Genomic DNA, 27,905 nt, shown 5'->3' on the forward strand with positions numbered 1-27,905 from the left:
TCCATTTCGGAGTTGCATATCTAAGGGGCTGAAAGAGGCTTCTGGCCTGGTTGTCCATTCCGCCAATTCTATTGATTCCCCTTCTAATACTCTTGAATGTCTTTGCATCTCTTCCAGTTGTTCCATCTCCTCCAGATGTTCCAGCACCAGCCATTTTTTTTTCCAAATCTTTTAGCATTTCTCGTTCTCTCTGCTCTTTCTGCAGACGCTCCTCTAGGCGTTCTTTTACTCTCGTAAACTCCTCACGTAATATTGCTCGGCGTCTTTTTCCCTCCACTTCATCTTCCACTGTGTGAGCTCCTCTTGGTGATGGGAGCTGAGTCCCCTCACATTTTGGGAGGGAATGAGCACGGGGTGTCATTAGGTCGTCAGTTTGGTATCGTTGTTCTGTATACTGTGACCCCTTCTGGCTGCATTCCTCCTTTTTCTGGCTCTGTACAGGTAAGGTGTGTCGTCTCTCCGATCCACAGGCTGTCATTTCCTTATCATTACATGTTGTTCTGGCTTTGTTTGGATCTAATTTGTCCACCTGGGAGCGTGTCTTCTGTCCGTAAGTCTCACAGGCATCGAGATATGCTGTCCTGGCTTTATCTGTATCTAATTCATCCTCCAGGGAGCGTGTAGTTTGCCTGTAAGTCTCATAGGCGTCGTCGAACCGACACTTCCTCTCTCTGTGAGGAAGAGAGAGGAAGTGTCGGTGCAGCTGATACCCTTGATGACTCATTGCGCGCTGGAAGATCTTGTGTGTCCCAGTTCAATATGAATCGTCCGGTGATTTCTCCCTCAGCTTTAGCTTCTCGTCCCACCAGTGGGCACTGTTTTACTCGTACAGCTTCTTGCTGGGGGGAATATGGAGGTGGCTGGCTTGTTTCCATCGGAGCTGAGGGGGTAATTTGCTGCTCTGCCTCCTTTTTCTTGCTTTTCAAAGCGGGCATCTGTTTTATGTCCAGTATATGTTGCTTAGCAGTGTCTCTAAACCAGCTGAGCACTTCACGTTCTCTGGCGCGCTTTCCTTCCCTGCTGTTGCTGGTGTCTTTTGCCTTGTAGTGTTTGATGTTAGCTTCTACTTCTTTACAGCAGGCCACATCGAAAGTCCCCTTCTCAGGTCACTGAAGGATGCCTGTTGTTCGCTTATGCCACGTCTTCATACAATGTCTTATTTGTTTGACCTGGTCTGGATGCTGTCTTATCACTAACTCCACTGGGGTTAGCAGTCCTTCCTGTTTTGTTATTTTAGCTCCCATCACTCCTTGTTTAGCACTGCCTTCTTGCCTGGTGATTTCTGATTGTCCGTCTTCCCTTGTTTAGTATTAAAACTAATATTTTGCCTACTGTAGTAGCCTGTTTTAACTTTGGTACTAACTCTGGGTTGTACTTTAAGAACTCACTCCCGTCTTCGGCTCGGGTTTTTTCGAGATACCCAAATTTACCTGTCTCCCACTCTACGTTCCTGGGAACAATCCAAATCTGCAGCCGCGGATCTATTGCCCCCCTATTTCTCCCCGAGATTGTTAAATTTTCAGGGATTCCTAAAAAAGGGCGCAAAGGAAGAATAGCTACACCTTTGGGGTTTAGGCACAGGTTATCTAATGTTACGGCTAGGGTGAGTGGCACCCATAAACTGCGTATCACGTCTTCCCAAGGTACTGCTGGGAACTCTTCTTTTGTTTGATTCAAATTTATGATCTTTGTCAGTTGCCACAATTTCTGGTTAATTTCTTGTTCAGTTTGCCAGTGTTCTATGCCGTCCTCGTCAAAATATGTGTGTTCCAGCCAAAAATGTGTTTTTACGCCTTTAGTTTCCACATTTCCCTTATTTAAAAAATGACTGGGGGTCAATACCTCATCATCACTATCACTTTCCTCTCTCTGTTTAGCCATTCACTATTTTTACACTCTGTTGTATTTATTTAGTTTTACTCTTGTGTGTTTGTGTCTTTTTCCCCTTTATTCTGCAATATTTTATGTTGTTCAGAGCTATTCTAGTATGTTCGACACAATCATACACCTTTTCTGCACCTGTGTATGTGTGTATGTGTGTGTATGTGCGTGAGTATGAGTGCGTGTAGGTGCGTGTGTGTATGTGTGTGTGTGGGTGCGTGTACACGTGTGCGTATGTGTGTGTATGTGTGTAAGTGTGTGTGTGTGTGTGCTCTGCACTCCTTATCTACAACAGTTCTGGCTTCGCGCCCAGACTCATGCACAGGCTTTAAGGTCCCTGCCTTGGCACTACGCCCAGGCTTATTATCTGTTGTTTTCGAGTTTTCTCTCTTTTTTAGACTCAAGTTCATACACTTTTTAACACTAAAAAGGGGCCTTTTGATTACATTTCATACATGTATATATATTTATGACATACACTACTTCATACTAACTTTAACAGAATTATCACTTCTTCTAGATGATGTAAAAAGATATGCCCTTATCCTAGAGGCATAACTTTATCAGCTCATTTTACCCTAAAACGCTAATTTCTAATTCTCGAGATATATTTTTTTCTCCCGTGCAGACCCCCCACTCTTTGGGAGCGGTATCCGTGAACTTTCAGATATGCCCTTATCCTAGAGGCATAACTTTATCAGCTCGTTTTACCCTAAAACGCTGATTTCTAATTTCTCGAGATATATTTTGTTCACCCGTGAAGACCCCCCACTCTTTGGGAGCAGTATCTGTGAACTTTCAGATATGCCCTTATCCTAGAGGCATAACTTTATCAGCTCGTTTTACCCTAAAACGCTGATTTCTAATTCTCGAGATATATTTTTTTCACCCGTGCAGAGCCCCCCCTCTTTGGGAGCGGTATCCGTGAACTTTCAGATATGCCCTTATCCTAGAGGCATAACTTTTCTTTGACTCTAAGCGCTTACAAAAACTCACACTTGTGTTTGTTTTGATTAGGTATGGCGCAATACTGGCAGCAGTCTAATTTAAGAAAACCTCAACATTTGATCTGTTGGGCTGGTTGCATTCCATGGTATTCCTATCTACCAGATTCAACTTAATGAATGTTCCAGGATGGAGATAACATGCAGCTCCCAACTCAACGCCTAAATTTTTACATTGGGTTAAGAGAAGTTCAACACTTAAATCTTTTTTGCTTGTTGAGTCCCATAGCATTCCAGTCTACCAGATTCAACTTAATGAATGGTCCAGGATGGAAATGTGATGCGACTCCTAACTCGACGCTTCATTGATTTTTACATTGGGTGTCAGGGAAATACTGCTCTGATCTTTCTAGCTATCCCTGATTTATTGCCAACCTAATCAACCCTCCCGCAAAAACCACAGTTGCTAACATCCAAACAGCTATACATACATTAAATATGATCCCATCACATTCATTCCTTTCCGCACCATGGTTTTGCTGAGGCATAGCAAACACAAACATCAAAAGACAGACAAAAACACTTAACACATATTACACCAGCTACTTGGCCTCTTATAATTGCTTAAATTTAGACAGGTTAGGTTCAGAGGAATGGATCATTTACCTGGGCGGATCACATCTCCCGCACAGACACCACTATTAATTGGCAGATATTAAAAAGGCTCTGCTTACCTTAAGAGATTTGGTGGCCCGTAGGTCTGGGGGAGGTGAGAGTGCCGCCTGGCAAAGGATCCGACTTCCTCCTAGCTGAGGCTCGCCATGTATGTTGTATCAAATTGTTGCAGAAAAAGGTACCAGAGCAAAAAACTCTCTCTTGAAAATAAAAAGGGAGTCAGAGGTCCAAGTAGTAAAGTGTTCTTTAATGCCGGCAATAAAGGGGAGCAATCAGCACTTTACAACGAACCAAATCGCTCCAAAGGTTTTTTCTTTGGGGCATTGTTTTTATGCCCTTGGGTCGGCTTAGGTCACACCTTATCATCCACCCTCCCTAATTTTTGACCAATTATTATGTTACTTTTATCTCCGTCACTCGTTGTTGGTCAAAACTCTTCAAAACAGGTTTTGAAGAGTTTTGAAGAGTTCAATCATTTTACACCATTATTGCCAAGTTGTCTTCTGGCCTCTTATTTTTTTTATAAGTTATTCTAGTCATTTTACACCCTTATTTCTTGATCTCCTCCAGAGAGTATTTTTTTTTTACAAGGTGAAGACTTTAATGCAGGCCCAAGCAAAGTGACATGTAATACAAACACACTCAAATTTCTCCAGTGTATGATTATGATTCTCCTACCGTGCCTCTATACGTACATTGTGATTAAATATGGTTCATGAGATTATAACTACACCAATACAAATTGTATCACACTAGCCCTTATTGCTTATAAACTTATAAGTTAATAGGTTAACTTAAATTACAAAACGATACTTACAATTACTTACAATAGTTGTTTCTCCATCCATGTTTTTATGCACATTTTTAATTAGCACATAAAACAACCTGAGTAGAAATGTTAATAATTCTAGTAAAAAAGATCAATATATATTTCTATAGGTCAGTTGAAACATTTTATTGTTCCAGACTTTCTATTTCCACTCTGGTTTTAAAGCAGAGCTTCTAATAAATGGAGAGATCATTTACGACACTAAACACATAATGATGATTTTAGCTGCATTTTAATAGTATAAAGTTTATTAAGCTGACAGTGTGGATGATTTTACACTCTGATTCCATCACTGCAGCTAAGAATAACATGAGACAACTGTGTGATGATAACTGGAAATGAAAACGAAATATTGTTTTTTATTAGAAAAATAATCAACACTGTTAATTGGCTCCCGTGATTATAAAGCAACATTTGGGTCAGATAGACCGCATCAGTCATAAACTACTTTTACACTCTTTGTTTCAGTAGCAGAAACGTTGTTTTTTATGTGATATATTCAGATGGTTTCTTCATCATCCAACTAAATAGCAAAAAATACTCTCTGTACTTAAGTCATATATGATAATTCCTACATGTATTTTAAGCCGTAGCCTAATATGTGGAAATTATTGCTAGTGTTTCTACATCTTATTCTGTTGTGTGATTACAGGCTGTCATTTACATTTCACTTCGTTGAATATGACTTTTTGCTGTCTCCTAAACAGAAGTTTTCCGCAGGTACTTGGTATCACCGTTTCATCTCATATCATGAAGTACTTCATTCATGGTTCTGATTATGTCACTCGTAATTAACAACCCCGCTTCTTTCAGATGAACACGCTCGTAGCTGGAAAACCTTGGGTTGACTGAGCTAGTTGATAACCAGCTTCGTAGTTCTGGTTATCTGGACGGCCAATGTTAGGTTCAGTGAAGCCAGATAATGAAAAGATATCCTGGGTATGTTGAACTTGCATCGTAGTACAGGCCTCTGGTCTCCCTGAGTGACCCCTTTAAGTGCATGTAAACATACTAAATGATAAAGAGACAAAATGTTTTGTTATAAAAATTAGAATTATACTGTGATTCGATGTCTTAAAACCTTACTATGTGAGCGTTCTTGTTTTTGCATATCATGATGAATCTTCCTGTTTTGCTCTGCAAAGTTGCAGAAACAGCAAACGTAGCAGCTAAGATTAACGATGGGGGGCCAGTACATGCATTAGAGGACATCAGGAGGGAATAAAGGTCAGAGACAGGTTAGAAGGGAGTTATCTCGATTCAGGGACCTACACCTGGCCAACCAATTAGAGAACTGAGAAAATGTCATGACGTTATCTGTGGAATATGTCTGTAAACATTAGGAGAAATATGAGACGCCCATTTGTAAGGTATATAAACCAATTGTGAATATTCTGAGACAAGCCTTTTTCTCTGTAACCCTGTTTGTGTGTTGCACTGTGAAACACTCCTTGTACAAGAAAATAAATTCCAGTCTCCATTATTTAAAGGTCATTAGGAAGAAATTCTTTTAACATGTATCAGGATCTGTCTGATTCAATTCAGGAGGTGACAATTATTGATCAATCAGAATTTACACTGAAGTGGAATAACACATCTGTATGAGGAGTGTGTTTTAAATCTGTCCATGTTGCGTTTGCAGGGACGCAGTGGAGGAAACGGTGAACGTGGACCCAAAGGGATCTCTGGCTTTCCTGGACCTCAGGTCAGTAAATAACCTCAACAGTCTTGTCTCCAACAACCAGGGTCTCACTGTGGTCAGCGGTGGTGGTCACTTTGATCAAATAGTGACGAGTTTTCTAGCTGGCAAAAGTTGTCACTGGTAGGACTTTTCCACTACAGGAACTCAATGACCTACGACTGTATTTTCTGTTTTTCCAGTAGTGAGCTATTTTTTCCACTTGATAGTGGAGCAGAGCGACTAAATGCTTCATACTATATTTTATTTTACCTTGAAGAAAATAATTAGAAACCATTGTGCTATATCTCTGTCCGCTCTGTCAACCTCCTACTGTGTGTGGAGCTGTCGTGGGAAATCTTCAAATGGGCCAATAAATCTTCAGGTCACCCACAACTGAGTATTAAACTCAAAACCTATAAGAGAAAGACTCAAAAAATACACTTGAAGCTGGTAGAATTCAATGTGAATAGGTTTACTGTGCATAAAGAGCAATACAAAGCAAACCAAGGCCTTTATCCCAGGATAAAAAACCTAATGCAAAATCATAAAAAATGATAGTCCATACTTCTCATAAACCCTCCTATTGTGGAGCTTATTTACAAGACTCCACCTCGTATTTTAATCATATTCAAAACTATTTGGTCATTATTGCTGAGTTCATTAGGGATCTTGACACTTTGGTTTATCGTAGAAAACAGAGAACCAAAACGTCATATTACTGATTAGCCTTCTGTTCAACTTCCCTGGGAACTTTCTCTTATTGACATAAATGTTACTTTCGCATATTCACTTGTACATTTGTTTGATCATGGGAAGGCAGTCTCCACCACAGAGCTCTTCCAATAATTTAGCAATACTAAGGTTTAAGAGTCAAAATATATATTAGCTCCACTTATTCTGTTGATGTCTGCCCCACAACTTACCTGCACTCGCCACGCTCGCCTACTGACCAGCACATAAGGATGGCGAAGTTTGTTCCAGTGTGGACATAAAGCGTAGCTTTTTCAGAGACTTACATCTGAAACTTTCTGGTTTGAAAAACACAGTGGAAATACAAAACAGAACCTGGGCCTTACAGGTTCTTATAAATTCAGGTTCAGGGACGCTCCAGTTTACAAGTTTTCAATTTCCTGTAGTAGAAAAAAGCTCTAATCTCACTTTAAGTTTGCTTAAAAAGAATATAAATCAACTCAAAAGCCCCCTGTTGAAGAGGAAGTTGAACTATTGAATTTATTAAAGATTCTATAGAAAGTACTTGGAATGTATAAGACAGAATTGTACAAAATTATGCCTGAAAAAGGGAGAACACTGTTCCTGAGGAATTTGTTTAAGATGTTTTTTTTTTTAATAAACAAAGATGATGAGTGTTGGACAATATGTAAGTTTGAATTCCATAAAACAGGACTGGACCTGAAAAGACCTTTAGTCATTGAGTTATCTTGCTGCGAATCAAACTGTTGGATAGATTAAAGCTGCCAGCAGTGATGAACAGGCCCTCACGCCCCATGCACGTTGGGCTGTGACTTGGTCGGTGGGTCTGGACTTCTTCATACACTGGAGTTTTTTGGACAGTGCATGAAGTGGTGAAGCTATTTTAGAGCTAGAAAACAACCACAAAGTAACAAACACACCTGAGAAATAAAGGCATGTTGTAGTTTATGTTGTTAGGAACATACTATGTAATATCATGCAAACCTGATGATGTGTGTTGTGAGGCAGAATTCCTGTGCACAGTAGGTGGCACTATGAGAAACAAACAATATCGAAGCATAGTGAGTTTGTGTCTAAAACAAATTAATTTCCTAATTGTCATCAAGTCTATTTTTAGAAAAGTAAAGACTTCAAACCCACATGACCTGGTCAAAGTTTGATTGAAATGTGTACTGTCAGGCGTGTAGAGACAATAACTGCAGCTGGACACAGAAAAAATACTCATATGTGAATGGAGAGTGTGAGCGAAACCACACCTTTTTGAACATTTACCGCTTCCACAAAGTTTTAGATACAAACTTCATTTGAACTTTAAATGAATCACGAAACTTTGACCTACAAATCTTAAATTTACATGGTTTTTCTATCTTTTACTGTTTTTGAGATATTAGAGTGTGAGTTTTAAAATATTTTCTTTCTCTTCCTGTGATTTTATGATGAGTGTGTATTGCGAAATGTGTCACAGCCCTGAGGGAGTGACATCACCAGGAGCAGTTGAGGAGGTTTATGAAATATCCTCATAAATCCCATTACTTTAATTAAAAATCATATATTAGTAGGAAATTTTGTGGCGAATCCATTGATACAGGTTTGAAAGTGGTCAGACTTATAGTTTAGACGTCAGAAGCCTCTGTTTGACACAAAGTCCATGCCTCCGACATTGTTTTACATTGTAAGGGGTACATTTGATGTGATGTGGCACTGCAACTTTCAGGGCTTATAAAATCCAAACCATTCGAGTTATTACAAAGTTTTTAACAACTTTTTTTCAGCACAGTGTCATAAGTCATTTATTTAAGTTTGAAGCCGATACCATAAACGCCTTCGGAGGAGATAGCGTTTGTTCGGGGGCCAAAATTAAGGCAAAGTCTCATATTGACAGGATAATTGTGGACTTCCTGTTGGATTTAGGTCAGGGGTGTCAGCATATGATTTGTAAGTCTTGATAAGACGAATAATTGAGTTTTGGTTTGATCTCTCCACGACATTCCTACGGGCCGTGGCAGCCATTTTAGTTACATAGGTGGCGCTAGAGAGCACATTTTGGCTTTTTGGGGATTCATTTTTACATTTTATCAAATTTTTTACCACGCCTGATGTGCGTGCCTAATTTGGTGAGTTTTTGAGCATGTTTAGGGGGGTCAAATTTAGGGTGTAAGTGGCGTAATAATAAAGAAAGAAAGAAACACACGAAATACATGGGACTCCCCAAGAAATTTCCTACTAAAATGTGATATTTAATGTAAGATTTGGCCAAAGTCGTGGGATTTATGAGGAGATTTCACAAGAAGAGTGACATTCTCCTTTACAACTGAGAGGGAGAGAGAGAGAATAGGAGGGTGATGGGTGTGGGGGTTGAATGGAGCTCATTTTTGTAGGATACAGCAGAAAGATCTATATACATACAGTACATTATATACAAACTTTGTATGAAGTTTGGTGTTATTATCATTTATTTTACAATAATTATAGGTCTTATATGTATAATTCAGTAGTGGGGATGACCTATGAGGGGAAGGGAAAAAATGGAGTGAGGGTGACAGTTTAGTGAGAAAGTGCTGCAGAAAAATAAAATCAAAACTAAAATTTGTAGCTCTGTACTGCAGATTTTCCTTTATTAGGCCCCGAGCACCTAGTGGTTCGCTCACACTCTCCATTCAAATATATGCGTATTTTTCTGTGTCCAGCTGCAGTTACTTATTGTCTCTACACACCTGACAGTACACATTTCAATCAAACTTTGACCAGGTCATGTGGGTCAAAGGTCTTTACTTTTCTAAAAATAGACTTGATGAAGATTTGGAAATTAATTTGTTTTACACACAAACTCATCAAGAGTTTTCAATTTACTAATTGAAATTTAAGTGAATGGGCCCAAAACTTGCATCATTTTGATGACACAGGTGTGAGTAAGGCAGACATGTCTCACTCTGAAGAAAATTCTCATCCTCACACCGTTGAGATTTGATGTTTCACCATGACAGAGGAAGTTGCTATAACTTTATTGTAAATGCTCCAGTTGCACCAAACTTTACATGTTTGATAAGAGTCCTGGCCTGAAAACGTCTACATGACAATATTCCATCAGTGATGCAAACTGGCTGAATAGCGCGCCCTACAAAATTTCAGCGAAGCAGCCCCAGCAGCAGGCAAAATAGTGGACAAAGGAATTGATGTTTATCTCCTTCTTGCACTGTCTGAAAACAGCCGGGGTCTGAAGACATCTACATGCCCGTCACAGAAGCCCTTCGATTGCACTGCAGCCTGACGTGCGCGGGCCCATTCAACGCTGCTTGCAGCTTCAATTTAGTCTAATATGGTTTATCCACACAAACCTTGTTCAGTTACCTTTTCTGTAAAATCCATAAAACATCATCTCCTTACAGAAGCCCCGAGAGGCAAGTAGTGATCAAATTTCTAAGTCTGATCTACATTTTTTTCTCTCCTGTGTTTGAGACTTAAGAACAGGTAAAATAATAAATAAAAAAAAAGGTTTACCATGACAATCTTTCGAAGTTCCTTTTTTTTTCCATCTGTGAAACAGGTGGAAAAAAGTTTTTACAAGTGAAATTTTTTGGACTAAAAGCATTAAAAAAATTCACCTTGAAAAACTTTTCCACGTGTTTCACAGATGAAAAAGATTGAATAACTTAGAAAGATTATCCTGGCAAAACCTGTTTTTCACTTGTTTTTAAGTCATAAACACAGGAGAGAAAACAATTTAGATCAGACTTAGAAAATGGATCACCAGAATTTGTTTTTGTCACTTGCCTTCAGGGCTTCCGTATCTCCTCCTTGTTCTTCATGTAAAAATCCAGCTCCCACTCTCATAAAGAATTTTCTGAAAATGTTTTTTGTTTGCAACTGATGTCAGTGAGCAATGATGTCTCTTTTTGTTTGTGTGTCACCTGAGGGAGACGTACCAGTAAGTAAACAGAAGAAGAAGAAAGGTTTGTGGTGTGAGAGATATGGAGGAAAGTCTGATTAAACTGTAAAGAGATTTAACACCTTTACAACATTAAAACCAAGATCTACACAGACGACCAGAACCTGAAGTTAGCTTCATTTTACAAACTTCACTTACCTTCAGTTACAGTCCACATTTCCCAATTATCTTCATCCAGGATCTCACACACCATTTCAGCTTCTTTTGTCCTTTTTTTGCCTTTTCAGCGCAAACTTTACAAACGGCTGGTTGTTGTCCATGTTTGTTATAGTACAACACATGATAATTGGCATTTTCACTGGATTTGCAGGTCATCTACCTGCAGAACTCGAGATGTTTCTGAGCAGTGGTTCAGTGTGTTGTCTGTGTGATTACAGCCGTAAGGTTTATGCTCCTTCCTGACTGTCGAATACTAAGAAATCAGTGCCAGACGGTGGAAACAATCTTTCTGTGGTCTATCCAGTCTTCAGCTCGTCGTCATGTTTGTCTCCAGCTTTAGGTGTATCTAGCTCTGTTCTTCCTGCTCTGACTCTGTTGGTTTTCCTGCAGGGTGAAAATGGAAAACCTGGAGGACAAGGACAATTTGGACATCGGGGTGCTAATGGACAGAAGGTGTGTGACATCATTTCCTGTGCCTCATCTGTAGTTCTACAAATACTTCACCATGTTAAGAATAGATAAAGGAAGGCCAGATTCAGGGGTACAACAATTATTTTATTATCTGTCAATTATTTCCTCAATTAATCAATAAAAGTTTATAAAATCTCAGAACAGACTCAAAACAGCCAATTGTTGCAGCTCTAACCAGATTACATCTAAATATAGTTATTGGCTATTGCAGGGTTAAGTCAGGGCCATAGCTGCCATTAAAAGGACCAGTTTGTATAGTTAGTATGTTTTAATCAGTATATAATCACCTGAAAACAAGAATTATTGTGTTGTCTTTACCTTAGAATGAGCCCTTTGTATCTATAGAGCAAGCAGGTCCTCTTCCACAGAGCCCGCCATGTTGTACTGTCATATTTCTATAGTAGCGAGTTTCATGGCCACTGTAGAGTCTCCTACATGCTTGGAAGTGGAGGCGGGGGGATGGGGATATTCAGTTTATTGCAATCTGCAACCTCACCGCTAGATGGCACTAAATCCTACACACTGGTCCTTTAAATGACACAGAGGTCACGTATTTCTTGTAATCTGGTGATTGTAATGACATGAGGAGGAGTCTGCATTCTACAGTTATACATATATAACACATGAAGAGTAATTCTGATATTTTTACAGATGCAAGTCTGAGTATTCAGGCACACCAGTGCTTTCAGCAACATGCTAACATCAACATGCTAATATGCTCACGATGACTATGTTAGCAGGTTTAAAGCTCACCATGTTTACCATCTTAGTTAAGTGTGCTCACATGCAACACAAAGCACAGCTGAGGCTGATGGGAATGTCATTGATTCTGCAGATAGTTGGTCAGAAACCAAAGTATTGGACATAAATGAAAAGTCAGACAGTCACCAAAGTTATTGTAATTCATCCTCTGGGAAATGTGAATAACTGAACCAAAATTCTTGACAATCCATCTAATACTTGTCAAAAAAATCACTAAAAACCAAAAGTCAACCTCAGTGTGGTGCTAGAGGAAAAGTCAGGGGATCACAAAAATCAGTAGGATTCATCCTCTGGGGTAAATGAATGTCTCAACCAAATTTCGTGACAATCCATCAAATAATTATTGAGATATTTTAGTCTGGATTAAAAGTGGTGGACCGACCAACAGAGCAACAAACATTGCCATCCCTAAAGTCATGCTGTTAGCGTACTAATAAAAACTTAATAAACTAAAATAAACAGGGTTTATGGAAATTGTAGACCACAATATAGGAAGGTAAAATTTACAGAAAAGTAAAATGTGATTTTTTTTTAAAAAATAGTGAGAAAATTTAACAGTTCGGTTGACCTGATAAGTTCAGTACAGTGAAAGTTTAAACTGTTTGTTGATGTTGTTGAAGGGCCAACCAGGAGATCCAGGTGTAAAAGGTGGTCCAGGTTCACAGGGACAAAGAGGAATGCCGGTAAGGAGCTGGAACACCTGCTGTGCTTGTATACACAGTATAATTTAAAGTGTATATTTATAGTCCACTCAGTGACTCTGACTGTCAGTGTTTGATCTGTTTCAGGGTCAGGATGGTGCAGATGGTCATGGATTTGCAGGACCCAAAGGTTCCAAGGTAGAGCAGACCATAATAACTTAAAAGAAGTGTTTCACATTTTAGGAAATCCTCCTTATGTCTGTCTTATCCAGATGGAACTAGGCTAGCAGTTTCCCCCTGCTTCCAGTCTTTGTGCTAAGCTTACTAGGCTAAACACGTCCTGGATCTGTCTTTGTACTGGAGGCACACAGATGAAAAGACAGAAGAAGATGAAATCCTGAAATGCTCTTTTATTAATAAATGTATTCATATTAATACAAACGGCATGAGATATTTGAGTGACTACATCTTACTTTCTCTTTACAGGGAGATCCTGGTTTTCCTGGTTACCCTGGTTCACAGGTGAGTCCATTTATTTTACCTAAATTTAAAATAGAATTGCTTGATAAACTCTAAACAAGACTAAAACAAAACTGCTATAAATTCATGTATGAGTGTTTTTTCCTTGATTTCAGGGTGAGGAGGGCCAGAAGGGAACCAAAGGATATCCGGGACGTGATGGGAACCAAGGTCGAAGGGTGAGCAACAACAAACACACCTGTGATTTTTCTTTCTCTTTAGTGACAATATTTCTGTTTCATCAGTGACTTTAAGTGGTGAAAAGTAAACAAGTACATTTACTCCATTACTGTACTTAATTACGATTTTGAGGTACTTGTACTTGAGTATTTCCATGTGATGCTACTTTATACTTCCACTCCACTACGTTTCAGAGGGAAATATTGTACTTTCAACTCCAATACATTTATTTGACAGCTTTAGTTACATTTCATATGAAGATTTGACACAATGGATAATATAACAAGCTTTTAAAATACAACACATTGTTAAAGATGAAACCAGTGGTTTCCAACCTTTTTGTCTTTTGACGTCTTACAAAAAGCAGTGTGTAGTCGGGGTCACATTTCACATGTCTATGAGTTGTTAACAGCTCCACCAAATAGTGATTTTTCCCTCTAAACTTCTCACATGCTTTCATTTCAATAAATGTTCAAATGATCCAATATTTCAGCAAAAATCAAAGATTAGAGAAAAAGTCCAAAAACTGAAAACAGATTTGTGTATCAGAACTGTGTTTTTTCTTCTTTCCTCTCCCACTAATCATCTCACGACCCCTCAGATTTATCTGCTGACCCTTTGGAGGGACCCGACCCCTAGGTTGGGAACCACTGGACTAAACTAGCTAACTGTATATAAAGTAGTGTAAACTAGCTCCACCTCCAGCAGCTACAACAGTAAAATGCTGCTCTAACACTGATGCTTCACTATTAATAATCTAATGATGTCATATATAATAATATATCAGTCAGAGGGACCAAACCACTACTTTTACTGCAATACTTTAACTACATCAAGCTCATAATACTTATGTACTTTTACTGTAGTAGGATTTTTCATGCAGGACTTTTACTTGTAATGGAGTATTTTTACATTGTTGTGCTGGTGCTTTTACTGAAGTGAAGGATCGGAGTACTTCTTCCACTACTGGTGACTTTTTATTTCTTATCCGACTGCAGGGAAACTCAGGCAGACCGGGAGAATCAGGCACAATTGGAGACCCGGGACATCCAGGACACAGAGTGAGTGAGGGATGGAAGGAGTATCATCATCAAAATCATCATCATCTTTTAAAAGAAAAGGAAATCCTACCAACTTTTCTCTTAGAGCAGAAGCAGACAGTCAGTACTGATTCGTTGAGTTGAGTTGAAAGAGTCAAGGTTAATAATTCTTCTTATTTTTCTCCATCCAGGGTCGCAGAGGTCCTCCTGGAGTCAAAGGCATGACTGTAAGTCCACCTTAAAGTCATTTCATCTGTCACCATTAAAGGAAAATATCTAAACATGCACATGGTATTTTCACTTCCTTTCTGTTGTGTTAGGAATGTGAGCTGATCACCTACATCAGAGACAACTGTGGTAAGTGTTGTAGCATTGATTTACTGAGACAAAAAATAGTCAAAAGTGAAAACAAATGTCTACAATTTCATGTGAATGAAGTGCAAACTTGTTTTAATTGCTTCAGTAACTCTCCAGCACAAATCTTATGATTTTTCTCCTCCACACAGCATGCTGCCACGGTATGTATCTCCATTTTGTTACCCTGAAAATATGGTAAGTACAGTAAGATTTACTCTTGAGACGTTTGATTTTTTTGGTGTGGTTTTTCATCTCTGTAACGTTTGTTGATTCTGGCAGCATGACTCTAGGGATGGTGTTTCCCGTTCGTCGGTCCACCACTTTGGTTCAGACTGAAATATCTCAGCAGCTATCAGATGGATTGTCATGAACTTTGGTTCACACATTCACATTCCCCACAGGATGAATTGTAATAACTTTGATCTCCTGACTTTTAATCTAATGAGCAAATTTAGCTTCACAGAGCCGCTAGCAGGTCTGTACACTCTGTGTTGAAAAATGACTGTTAGTGTCTGTTATTCAAGGTTTGCCTTCCACCTTCACGTTTAAGGGAGTTAAGCTGGGATAAACATGAAGTCACCAAACTACATGTATAATAATGGAGTAATAAGAATGATAAAGATATAGGATATCCTTTTCCAACTTTGTGGTTCAGAACCCTGACGTCACATTAAATAAACTAACTTCAACATTTAACAAAGCTTGGATTCAAATGCCAGACTTAAAATTTGAGGTATTGCCCCAGTCAAGGAGTAAAGAGAGTTAAGCTCAGTCTGTAAACACCCACACAGTCCTGAGAAAAGGTCTAATAAGACAAAATAAAACACACCTGTGTGAGTGGACCATAGGGTGTGCGCATTTGTTGTCTTTGTAAACTTTGTTATCTCCTTAACCAGGTAGCACACTCCTGGTTAAGTACTTAGAATAGGTATCAATATGTCCAAAAACATAACTTTAATTCACAATTTTTGAAGGTTACTTGTGGTGTTCCCCAAGGCTCAGTGTTTGGCCCATTATTGTTTATTTTGTAAATAAATGATATAAGTTTCCAAATTATTAAAATGTATTTTATTTTGCAGATGATACTACTTTATTTTGTTGTGGTAAGAAACCACTTTAGGATGCAGAGTTGGTCTGATTCTAACAACCCTAACTAACACTGAATTAAGTAAAACTAAATGTATCATCTTTGTTAATTCTTTAAAAGTTTACAAAGCAAACACATGATACAGGATGTTGAAAATGAAAGTGTATGAAATTAAATTTCTTGTAGTGATAATAGATATTAAATTATGCTGGAAGCCACATATACATTACATACCTGATATCATTACATCAATATCTTCCTGCCTAACTACAATGTAAGAATGAGCAGCGAGGAAAGCTTACATGCCTGAATTTGTGTGACAGTACAGTGAACCTGTGTCTGTTCATGTTTGTTGACCTCGTTCCACCACTGACAGCTGTGTCGCAGTTTGACAGACATTTGTCCAGTTTTGGGTTTTAAGTGTACAGTAGTTTTAAATTATTCTCCACTTTTCTCATCATTAACCCCTCCAGGTCAGTCAAAGTGTCCGGCCTACCCCACTGAGCTGGTGTTCGGCCTGGACATGTCGAAGGACGTGGCCTTCGAGAGGCAGCGCACTGCCCTTCTTTCTCTGCTGGAGGACATCTCCATTGCTGAGAGCAACTGTCCGACGGGCGCCCGCGTGGCTGTGGTGGGATACAATGACCAAACCAAGTACCTGATCCGTTTCCAGGACTACCGCCACAAGACTCAGCTGAATGACTCTGTGAGAAACATCACCCCGGAGCTCACATCCGACCGGCACTTGGGAGCCGCCATGCGCTTTGTAGGTCAGAACGTCTTCAAACGCTCCCGTGCAGGAGCTCTGATGAGGAAGGTGGCAGTGTTTTTCTCCAACGGAGAGACGCAGAATATCAACGACATCATTTCCGCCGTAATGGAGTACCGGGCCCTAAACATCATCCCTGTAGTCATCTCACTGAGCGGCGATCCTGATGTTAGGAAAGCGATGGAGGTGGGTTTGATTTGTCAGCAGAGCTCTGTGGCCTCATAGGAATCACATCCAAACAAACATGTTGTCGCTTCAGCTTTTAAAGTGTCGTCCTGGAGTGAGCGATCACTTCAAACTAAATCAAATTAGAGCTGAAACGATTAGTCAATTAATCAACTGACATGAACAATTATTGTCAACTATGATAATTCATTAATTGTTTCAGTCATTTTTTAAGCAAACATTCTCAGGTTCAAGCATCTGAAATGCTTTTTTTTGTCACATATTGTTGTAAACTGAACATCTTTGGGTTTTGGACCACTGGAGAAACAAAACAAGACATCTGAAAATGTCACCTTGGTCTCTGGGAAGTTGTGATGGGCATTTTTCACTTTTTGACATTTCATTGACGAAACGATTATTTGATTAACCAAAAAAATAACCGGCAGGTTGATTGATAATGAAAACAATCCTTATTGAATCAAATGTCAGGACAGTGTCTAATGCTGGGATCAGACTACATGATAGTTTTAGGGCTGCAACTAACTATTATTTTTATTATTGATTAATCTGCGGATTATTTTCTTGATCTTGATCAACTTATCATTTGGTGTATAAACCATCATAAAACAGAGAAAAATGCCCATCACAATATGCAAGAGCACAAGGTGATGTCATTAAATGTCTTTTTTTGTCCTACCAACAGTCCAAAACCCAAAAATATACAATTTACTATCATGTAAAATGCTGAAAAATTCTCACATTTGACAAATTGTAACCATCAAATATTTGGCTCTACACATTACTTTAACGATTAATTGACTATCAAAATAGTTGCCAAATAATCTTTTGATCAGGCAATAAAAGATTTCTTAAACTTGTGTCGTGACTTTGCCGAGAGACATTGCAGACAGTTTATGTGTTTTCATCCACCTGTTTATTTATGTAACAAAATGCAGTGTAAACAGACTTAGTGAATAAATGTCACAAATGTCACTGAAGAGCTGAAAACATCATATCTGTGTGGAGCGATGAGGAGACTGTAACCTTCCTCAAATCTTTACGTGAAACTAACAGAAATGTCATGTTTTCCACATGGTTTTCCATCATTTGAGCTTTGACTGACACTCTTTTGATGACGTCATTTCATTGTGTCTTCTTCCTCTGCAACGGTTTAATGACACCGACTGGAGAAAAGCCACTGAAGTAAAATTCTTTTTTGCAGGTGTATATTGAGCAGTAAATAATGACAGCTGCTGTTTCATCTCAGGTTGACGACACAGGACACTCCATCTTCATAGAGTTGGGGAGGCCGCAGGACCAGGCTGCCAATCTGAGAAAAGTCAAGAACTGTGCGATCTGTTTCGGTAAGCTCTGAGCCTCATGCTTGAATTAACATTTCATATCAATCATCCAGTAATTTTCTGTCAAAACTGTGTTTCATTTGTAATTTCTGCATGTTTGGCTCTGAAAGGTTGTGCTGAAAAAGTGATTAAAGTGTGAGATTAAACTGAAAAGAAGGCTGAGCCCACGCATCCTGTCGAGAAAACTCATATCGGTCGTTTGCATCCAGAATCAAATTCTTTCTGTCACTATCCAGTATTCATGATCATAGGTTAAGTCAGACACAACACGAGGGGGGGGGGGGGGTGGATGTAATGGGACAGAGTGCACAGTAAACTCGGCAGCCACACATTTCTCTGTTCTGTATTTCTCTGTTTTGTGTCTTCAGGTTAGGCTAACCCATTGTTGCTAACTTTGGAGCTAACCCCTTTTACTTTTCCAGCATTTGGGGAAACAACAGACGTGACTTTAGCATTTATTAACTGACACACTGTAGTCTGTACTGTACATTTACTGCCAGACTGACAACTTACTACTAACCTTTTCCTCTGCTCCGCTCGCATCCACCGTCACTTCTCTGCCCCTCGCTCTTTCCTACTCGCTATGCAAACATACTCCTTAACGGAGCCACGCTACCAATAGTTTCCCAGGCAATGACAGAGGTTGACCAACGTACCAGAACAGCGCTGCACAGAGACTCCCAAACGCTATCAAATATTAAAAAAAATTTTTGGGCTGTCAGTATAGAGAAACACAGATTCAGTAAACGTTCAGTAAACGTTGAGTACAGTTAGACCCAGCAGTCTCCATTAGGTTGGGCAAGTTCAAAGTTGTGAAAAAGTTGTGTTTTGAATACACCCCCGTTTTCACAGGTAATTTGTTAGTCTGTCCCTCCCGCCGCAGGATTACTCCTGGAAAGCTATTGATGTAGCACTTTTCTCCTTATGAAAATAACACGGACCAATGAGAATTTAGTCAGACGAGAGCATATCGACCAACTAATCAACTAGTCGACTAGCAGACTACAGTCGTACAAAATATAACTTACTGATAACAGATGTCATTTTTCTCATCACAGCTTATTGTAATACTCATTTGGCTAAAAATGATTCATACGCAAATATACAATATGTTCTGTGCTGCACTTCAAGACAAGAGACGTATTTTATTGCTTATCCACCAATATACCCTGCTTCTGAGTCACGTTTGGTTGATTAAAAGTTCTGATTTGTTATCTTAGGAAATAATGGCATCAAACACACCATTTCTGTGAGACCACCACCTAAACATGTTTGTGAAGAACAAATCTGTTTGGTCATATTGGCTAAAATTGTGAAATTAAAACAGTATTGGAATTAACGCATATAAATTTAATTTCTGGAAGGTTAATTAGAGTTAATTTCAGCGCCATGCACTGTTCAAATAATATGGCGCCACCACAATATTAATGCCGCTTGTCATCTGTTGGCAGTATTAGAATTAACAAGCTTTTATTTCATCGGGATTTTCATGAGCCTTGTATTTTTTTTTCTTTATCTACAATAGATTTGTAAAAAATTATGTAAACATTTTAATGTAAACTATGAAAGTCACAACTTTCAAGGAGCCAAATATTTTAACTGGAGGGCCCAAGGGCCACTACTTGCCTACCACTGTTCTTTGGTGTGCCTCTATAGGTGTGTTCCCATCCATACATTTGCACATAAAAAACACTAGAAATTCAATAAAAATCTTGAAATATCACAAATAAGTTTTTACACTTGGCTGAGGTGGAAACAGATTTAACAATTTAATCATGGCGTCCATCTACGTTTCCGCTCTACCAGAGAAAAGAAAAAACGGCAGCAGATGAAAAACATCAGATCAGTGTGAAATGATGAGGAGACTGTAACGTTCCTCAAAATAATACATGAAACAACCTGAAATGATTGTCCACTGTATTTGTTCACAGTTTGAACTTTGATTGCCAGTCTTTTAATGACGTCATCTCATTATCTCCTCTTCTTCTGCAATTGTTTAATGGCACCAACTGGCAACTTCTAGTATTCACAAAACGTCAGAAGATGGAAACGCACATTTATTAGAATTTTCTTTTGCAGATATTCTGGGAATACTGTTAAAATTTACACTAAATTTGGATGGAAACCTGGCTTATGATGGCAGGCTTTTCACCTTGCCTTTGAGTGTGGCCATTCAGAACAGCTGTGAACACTTTTGCCTTATGTAATCATACATTTGTTTGTTTGTTTCAAGCATGCCCTGACCTTCATCCCAACAGAAATCTGGTTTGATGAAGCCAACAGAATTTTATCATTGACAAAAGCAGAGACTCAATCCTGAAGTCACTAAATTGGACCCTCTCTGTCCATCAGCTGTACCTTCAGATTTTGTCCATGAATCTCAAAAACTCTGCTGGTGACAAGGAGCCACCTTGTCCCGAGCCCAACCGAGAATATGCTTGACTTACTGGTGAGAATATGGACACTCATGTCATGGCCCCGATGACTCATAGCAATGGCTCAAGCACTTGATATTTCTGAGGTACAACCCACAAAACACCCAGGGGAAGTCCCAATCCAAATCCACAAAGTTCATGTCCCTGCTAGTATCCTCGCAAGAGTGAGCTGTTCCAGTGAGGATCTCCACATCACTTCTTAATCCAAAGTTCACAATCAGCCAGTCTTCTTTACAGCACAAGATTCCCTGGGAATTTTAGCTGTGTGATACTTGATAGTTGGAGCACACCCTTCAGTGCCCTTTCTTAAAAATGGCAACTACCACCCACATCTATTAGTATATGGGAATGTCCATGTGACATTCAAAAGGCCTTATCAATGGAAAAAGCCCAACAACATCCAGAGTTTTAAGACCCTCAGTAACCTTCACGTTTTCTGGCTCAGAGTCCTCCGCTGAGGGCATGTTGTTAGGGATCAGGAGTTCCTCAAAGTTATTACAAATTTCAGCTGTAAACTGTTACGTAAAGAAGGCAGTAAATACCAACATTTGCAAAATTGCAAATCAGGTCAAAATTTTTAAATACCATCATAAATATTTTACAGAGAGACAAATCCGGAGCCATTTTCCAACCAAAGTATCGGGTTTCTGAATATTTTCTCCATTGTTTTTTCAGACCCCTGCAGACGTACAGAGGAGTGTGCCTCCATCCAGGAACCAGTGCGGCCTCAGGAGGTGGATGTGGACCTGGTGATGGTGGCGGACAGCTCCAGGCAGATGCAGGCTGACGAATACACTGGCATGCAGCAGCTGTTGGGCTCTGTGGTGGAGCAGCTGGTTGTGAGTCCGCAACCCCAACGGGCCAGGAACCAGGCCCGAGTAGCTGTAGTCCAGCAGAGCGGCACTAAGGCTAAGGTGGAGTTTGGCCTGCAGGAGTACCAGAACCACCAGCTGATGAAGATACACCTGGTCCAGAAAATGCAACAGCAGGGCGGCTCCTCGGTGCTGGGACAGACGCTGGAGTTCTCCCTGAAGGAGGTGCTGCTGAAGGCCAGACAGCCTCGCAGGAGGAGGGTACTGCTGACCGTGGTGGGCACCCAGACAGCTTACAAGGATCAGGCAAAGCTGCACTACATCTCCCAGAAGGCCAAGTGTGAGGGGGTGGCCATGTTTGTGGTGGCGGTGGGTGGGCGCTACAACCAGACGCAGGTGGAGAATCTGGCCAGTTTCCCTGTACAGCAGCACCTGCTCCACATTGGGCGGCTGAAGGCTGACGAGCAGGGCTACACCCAGCGCTTCTTCAGAGTCTTCCTCTCCGCCCTCAACAGTAAGAGCAGATGGTTACAGTCATAACATCACAGGTTGTCTTTAACTTTTCTGCACAGTTTTCTGTCTCCAGATATCATCCAGTTCACAATAACAAGGATATTTGGAGGGGCGGGTCGTCCACTAATTAGGAAGTCGGTGGTTCGATCCCCAACTCCTCCTGTCTGCATGTCGAAGTGTCCCGATGGTTGTGTCAGCACCCACCAGTGCATGAGTGTGTGTGTGTGTGTGTGAATGGATGATTGAGCAGCAGAAACATTGTAAAGCGCTTCGCATTTATATAAAAGCATCATATAAATGCAGCCAGTTACCATTTCAAAACATTTCTTCATATTGTTTCTTAGCAACAACAAACATGAATTTATTCTCCTCTGCTTGTTTCAGAGGGAATTAACTCGTATCCTACTCCTTCTTTAAAACGGACCTGCAACCAGCTGCCAGACCTGACAGACGAAGACCAACTTTTCCATAACGGGTAAGTCACTCTGCCTGCAGAATTACACACAACAAATTAAACATATCAGCAAAGCATCTGTCAGACAGGTAACATTTAGACACTTTTGGCCAACAAAGCTGAAAAATACGACTTTAAAGCCAAAAGCTTTCCAAATATGGTTTTAGTTACTCAGCTTTTATGAAATCCTGCTCTGTGATTCATCAACTGATTCTGATAAAGACGCTCAGATTAGAGAGAGCAGGACAGTCTGTTAGGAGCTAGTTTGGTTATTTGCAATAATAAATAATTATTGAAGATAATTATTTAAAAAAAAGGTAATAAAAGTGTATGAGGCCCAACAAGTCTTTACCAGGAAGATAAAGGTGGTGATGAAGATACTTGTTGGAACTGTAGTTTCAGAGAAAAGGAGGAATCTGGAAAGTATCTAGTAATCTAGACCTTCAGGTTAAAACTGGACTGTATTAGTTTGAATAAAGGTGACATAACCTTTGTTTCAACAGCATTTCAGTGACTTTATTTCAATATAAAGAAGTTCTTAACTACACAAATTTTAGTAATACTGAGGTCTAAATTTTTCAGCACAAATCCAGTAGCCACCAAAACAAGTCTGTAAATGTTTCTGATAATAAATAAAATAAAAATGTCACATTTTTTGAGATGTAGCTGTTTAATTATATTTTCTGTTTTTTTCTCTTTTTTTGCCTAAAGATATAAAGGTATGGAGGCAAAAAAACATCAGAGTCTGTCTAGAAATCTACCATGTGTTATTTGGTATCATGTCCAGATAAGGATTTAAGTTGCCATTAATAATTTTATTAATGTTGTCATGTGATCAGTTGTTAATACACAAATATTGATTAGTGCAGCTTTAAGTCAATAAGATGCATACAGTCCTTTACAGCTACTTTAATATGAATATTTGATCTGTCAGTGTGTAATGTGTTGGTGATGAACCTACAGAGAATTATCAGAGACTCTGCAGCTCCTCTCGGCTTTACGGAGCTTTATAGTGAGTTTCAGCTCATTGTTTATCTGTCCGGCTGCAACTTTACTGTTTTGGTTCACTCTCAGCGCTCTCATAGCGTCATTTTGGGCCGCAGCAGGCAGCTGTTTTCAGAGAAAAAGCTGCAAAAAGCCACTGTACACTACCTGCTCTGCACCAAACGGCAAACAGACACAGTTAGCTGTAGACTAGCTGGTGAACATAGTGGAGCATTTAGCAGCTAAAGAGCCAGATATTTCCCTCAGGAGTTGGTAGAGAGTAAAAGCAGAACTAAAAGAGAGTGAATATTGGACTTACATTCACCAGCTGGACAGAAACACAACTCTGGATGTGGAAATAAGCAACTGTTTGCTAACAAGTTCAACATATCAACTTGAAAGCTGATGATATATTGAGAGTTGAGTTCACTACTTGTTTCTGATGACAACTATTAGACAAATAAAGAGTAAAAAGTGTGACTGAAGATGTAACTTTTATGACTGTGTTATTGAGAATAATTTACCGTGAATCAGTGAACGTCTGCTGCTGTGTGTCCAGTGACGGGTCGGCAGAGCTGATGGATGAGGATGTGGAGGAGAGGTTTAAGGAGGAGATGGGAGTAATGACTTGGACCAGACAGCTGGATGTCATTGACACATCAACCGGAGAATCTGGAGTTAACCTCAACGGTAGCACACACACCACTTTACACACAAAAACACACACTGTCAGCAGCTGATGATCAGAACTGGATTAAAAATATCTGTGAACACATTTCATGGTTTGTTTTAAGCTCCTTTTGTGTCAGAATGGTGGAGTTTGATACAGTAAATTGTCTGGTTTGGAGAAATATTGTTATGCATTACCACATTTATTAAACGTCTTCCAGCGGCTTTTGGCATCCTCTAGTGGTTTGTTTTCCTCAGACTTTGAATTTGTCTCAGTTACGGATACGTCTGATGATTGTCTACATTTTTCTCTTTGTCAAGAAATCCCACATGCAGATTCAAACCAACAATGAACTCATCTAGTGTTGTGTTGTGATATGTCACATCACCATGAACACACACACACTGTAGTTTGTTTTGACTCAATTCCATTTATATAGCAATATGAAGGTGTTGATTGTGCTACTGCTCACATCTCATGAGGGCACATAGAATTGTACAGTGAGTTTGTACAGGTATAAGGGTTTGCTGAATCTGACTTGGAAGAAAGCTGTATTGGTTACGATAAGTGTAACCTAGATGGTTTTTTATGTCCTGGTGACATAACTTTTGTTTAAACCACATTTTAGTGACTTTTTTCAATGTAAAGCAGATTGTAACTACACTGAGGACTGTGAGCAAGATGTTAGAAATACTGAGGTCCAAGTTTTTCGAGCACAACTGTCAAATTTAAAGATACGGAAGCAAAAGAACATCAGAATCTGAACTGACCTTTGTAAGCCTAAGTGGGGGTTGATCAGTGATGCTCAACAGACTCAGGAAGACCTCCTAAGAAACCATTTCAATAAGCTGAATTATGACACAAACTTAAAGCATGAAATGACCCTAAAGGCCACTTGGACCGGAGAAAAACAACTCTCACCTTAGATGGAGCACGGACTCTTATCACCAAAGCCATGAACTAACCCACATTCCTGACGACTTTGTGAAGCCTCCCTGAAAATCTGAGGCAAACTTGAAATTCATGTAAATTAAATGTCTAATTGAATTAATATTTGTCATGTAAATACAAGAAGAATGGTATAACTTTCATAGGTGTATGACTATCTACTAAAGAGATATAAGACTTAGATTTTATTGACTTTCTATATTACAGGTAACAATACTGCCCTCTATTGACAAGAGTTAAATTCCCTTATGTGTAGAGAGTTAATGAATGTTTGATAACCATGTGTTTGTTTTTTAAAATCACCCAAGTGTTTAACTTGTGATCTATTAACCTCATAGGCAATCATATTTTAATAGTTAAATTAGACGAGTAGTTGTGTTGAAAGAATTAAGTTTCTGAAGTAATAGGAATGTAAAGATATAATGATTGAAGGATTTGAGTTTAAAGTTTTCTTTTTTTTGTTAAACAATAGTCACATTGAGTGCTTTTATATTATGAAGTAAGAGTTCTGCTCATCTTATATTTAAATATGTTTCTGAAAGTAATCTAATAACATAAGTGTTGCCTAACTTTATTTCCTTTCACTATAGTATTAAACTTTATTTCAGTAGATGGTTTAAGATGTGTAGATAGTTTGAGAAAGTTGAACCAATGAAGGTTGTATGCTTAGACATCATGAAGTGTTAATATGAGGGTTAATGTTTGTTATTAGGAGAACTGACTTCTTATGAAACATAAGTAAACTGCTTAGCTGTTATCAATCAGAAAATATCATGAAATGCTTGAACATTATGAAAAGAATGTATTTACAGCTTAAATGTGAAATATGAGGCCACAGTGACTCTGAAGTGTGATTCTTGCGTGTTAAAACTCAGAATTAGACTTCCACAAAATTCCTTTACTCCAGGAGATGCAGGCTGCAAACCACCAGTCACACCTAAAGCCCCTAGAACAAAGAAATTGAATATTCATCAATAATTCGGCACAAAAACCTTTAGACCCAAACTCCTCCCGTTTTATCGTAACTTATAAAAACAGCCTCAAAAAGATTCCTCTTTGAGCTGGCCTCCAAGTACTCAAGAAAATTCTTAAGACGTCTCTTTTATTTGTTTTTCAACCAAATATATCCGTATTTAACCTTTTATTGCAACAAGTTAATTTGTTTCTGTTATATTAGTAACATTGTCTCATATTTCCACGTATAGTAATTTTATTTTGAAGTTAACACAGTACGCTTACTGTAATTTATTTTACAGTAAGTTTACTGTGTTTTTATTTAAAGTAGCAAATGTAAAATGAAACAGTAATTTTATGGTACTGTATCTACTTTTACAGTAGCTGTACGTAACTGTAAAATAAAATACAGTAATTTTATGCTACTGTGTAATGGATTACAGCACCAGACATTTTGCAGTAAATTAGATTAGTTATTCATATGATGCTGTAAACTTTCAAACAAGATTTAAATTTCAATAAATGAGTACAGAACCAACTCTTTAAATGACAATTATTTATTATCTGTTGAACAGCAACTACTGCATTTTACTTATTACTTATTTTCACTGCCATCTTTTAATTGCTATATTTCTATAACTCCACTGTCTAAGCCGTCTGTGTGTAATGTGTTGTGTGTCGCTCTCGCTGAATCTGACCTGGAAAAAAGTTTTAAAATAAAATATGATAAAAATATGGAAATGTTCTTGCATTAGTCTCACTGTTTAGTGTAACACTTGAATGTCTCTCCTGTGTCTCCATCCAGAAACCTGTTTTCTCAAACATGACGTCGGCGGCTGCCAGAACTACACCTTAATGTGGTTCTTCGACAGCAAACGTGGGGAATGCTCCCCCTTCTGGTACGGCGGCTGCAGCGGCAACAGCAACCGCTTTGAGACGCAGAAGGCTTGTGAGAAGCTTTGTCTGACGAAGAGTCGATGAGGAGGATGTTGGGCGAAGAAGATGAGAAAACTTTCAGAAAAAAGCACATTTTCAAGGAAATAACCAAGGAGACTTCCCAGATATCTTTAAATTTCTTATTCACGGCTGGGCTTTTTGTCACATGGAGTTTCCTTTAATTTTCTTCTTGAATGAATGCAAGTTTTGTTCTTCTGAAAAAAGCAGCTTTATTTTTATGAGTATGGAGATGTTTTTTTCATTTCCACTGGTGATTTGCACTCTTTCTGTTGGATGTTGATTCCAGTTGCTGGAAATGCTTCTTTCAGGACTTTTATGAAGAGATCAGGTGCTGTTTTTGAAAAAAAGAGGAGCTGGATAAATCTGGATTTAGTAGCATTTCTGAAGCAACAATCAATCATTTTATATTTTGTTCTGTTTCCGATTAAAATTCATATTTCACATTACATCAAAACTCAGCATTGTCTATCAATATCAAAAACTGCAGATTCATTTTCAAATCCTGTTATCAATTAGCCAGTTAGAGGGTTTTCTCCTCTCCCTGAGGTGAGGGACTAATTGATGTTGATCCTGTGCAGCTTGGTCTGGTTTGGTTCCAGACTGCAGCTAATGATTATTTTTATTAGCAATTAATCTGTCAGTTGTTTTCTCCATTAATCGATTAGCTGTTTGGTAAATGCTGAAAAATGTTGATCAGTGTTTCCCAAAGTCCAACATGACATCCTCAAATGTCTTGTTTTGTCCACAACCGAAAGATATTCAGTTTACTGTCATAGGGGATTAAGGAAACCAGAAAATATTTGCATTTAACAAACTGGAATCAGAGAATTTGGACTTTTTTTTCTTAAAAATGGCTCCAAATGGGAGCGCCCTGGTAGCTGAATGGTTACTGCATATGCCACATAAGCATTTTTCATATCAGGGACAACACACATTAACATCAATATGATGTAAATGTGTCAGATTTGCAGTCTCTGTGCAGGTCGAACAAACAAGACAT

At 39.0% G+C, this 27,905-nt stretch overlaps 1 protein-coding gene across 1 annotated transcript in view; it reads left to right on the forward strand.

Annotated features, from left to right (window-relative positions):
• Positions 1-27,548, forward strand: part of LOC121905371 (collagen alpha-6(VI) chain-like) — a 72,537-nt gene extending 44,989 nt beyond the window's left edge. The window contains exons 23-38 of the mRNA XM_042423581.1: positions 5,972-6,034; positions 11,217-11,279; positions 12,680-12,742; positions 12,848-12,898; positions 13,187-13,222; positions 13,336-13,398; positions 14,398-14,460; positions 14,631-14,666; positions 14,760-14,796; positions 14,946-14,957; positions 16,357-16,838; positions 18,085-18,181; positions 21,289-21,939; positions 22,323-22,413; positions 23,936-24,066; positions 26,754-27,548. Coding sequence (XP_042279515.1) covers positions 5,972-6,034; positions 11,217-11,279; positions 12,680-12,742; positions 12,848-12,898; positions 13,187-13,222; positions 13,336-13,398; positions 14,398-14,460; positions 14,631-14,666; positions 14,760-14,796; positions 14,946-14,957; positions 16,357-16,838; positions 18,085-18,181; positions 21,289-21,939; positions 22,323-22,413; positions 23,936-24,066; positions 26,754-26,929 — 2,115 coding nt within the window. The 3' untranslated portion in view covers positions 26,930-27,548. The remainder of the gene's footprint in view (positions 1-5,971; positions 6,035-11,216; positions 11,280-12,679; positions 12,743-12,847; positions 12,899-13,186; positions 13,223-13,335; positions 13,399-14,397; positions 14,461-14,630; positions 14,667-14,759; positions 14,797-14,945; positions 14,958-16,356; positions 16,839-18,084; positions 18,182-21,288; positions 21,940-22,322; positions 22,414-23,935; positions 24,067-26,753) is intronic.
• The last annotated feature ends 357 nt before the right edge of the window (positions 27,549-27,905 follow it).

The sequence above is a fragment of the Thunnus maccoyii genome, chromosome 10 (genome assembly GCF_910596095.1).
Source record: "Thunnus maccoyii chromosome 10, fThuMac1.1, whole genome shotgun sequence".
In the NCBI taxonomy this organism is placed as follows: domain Eukaryota; kingdom Metazoa; phylum Chordata; class Actinopteri; order Scombriformes; family Scombridae; genus Thunnus; species Thunnus maccoyii.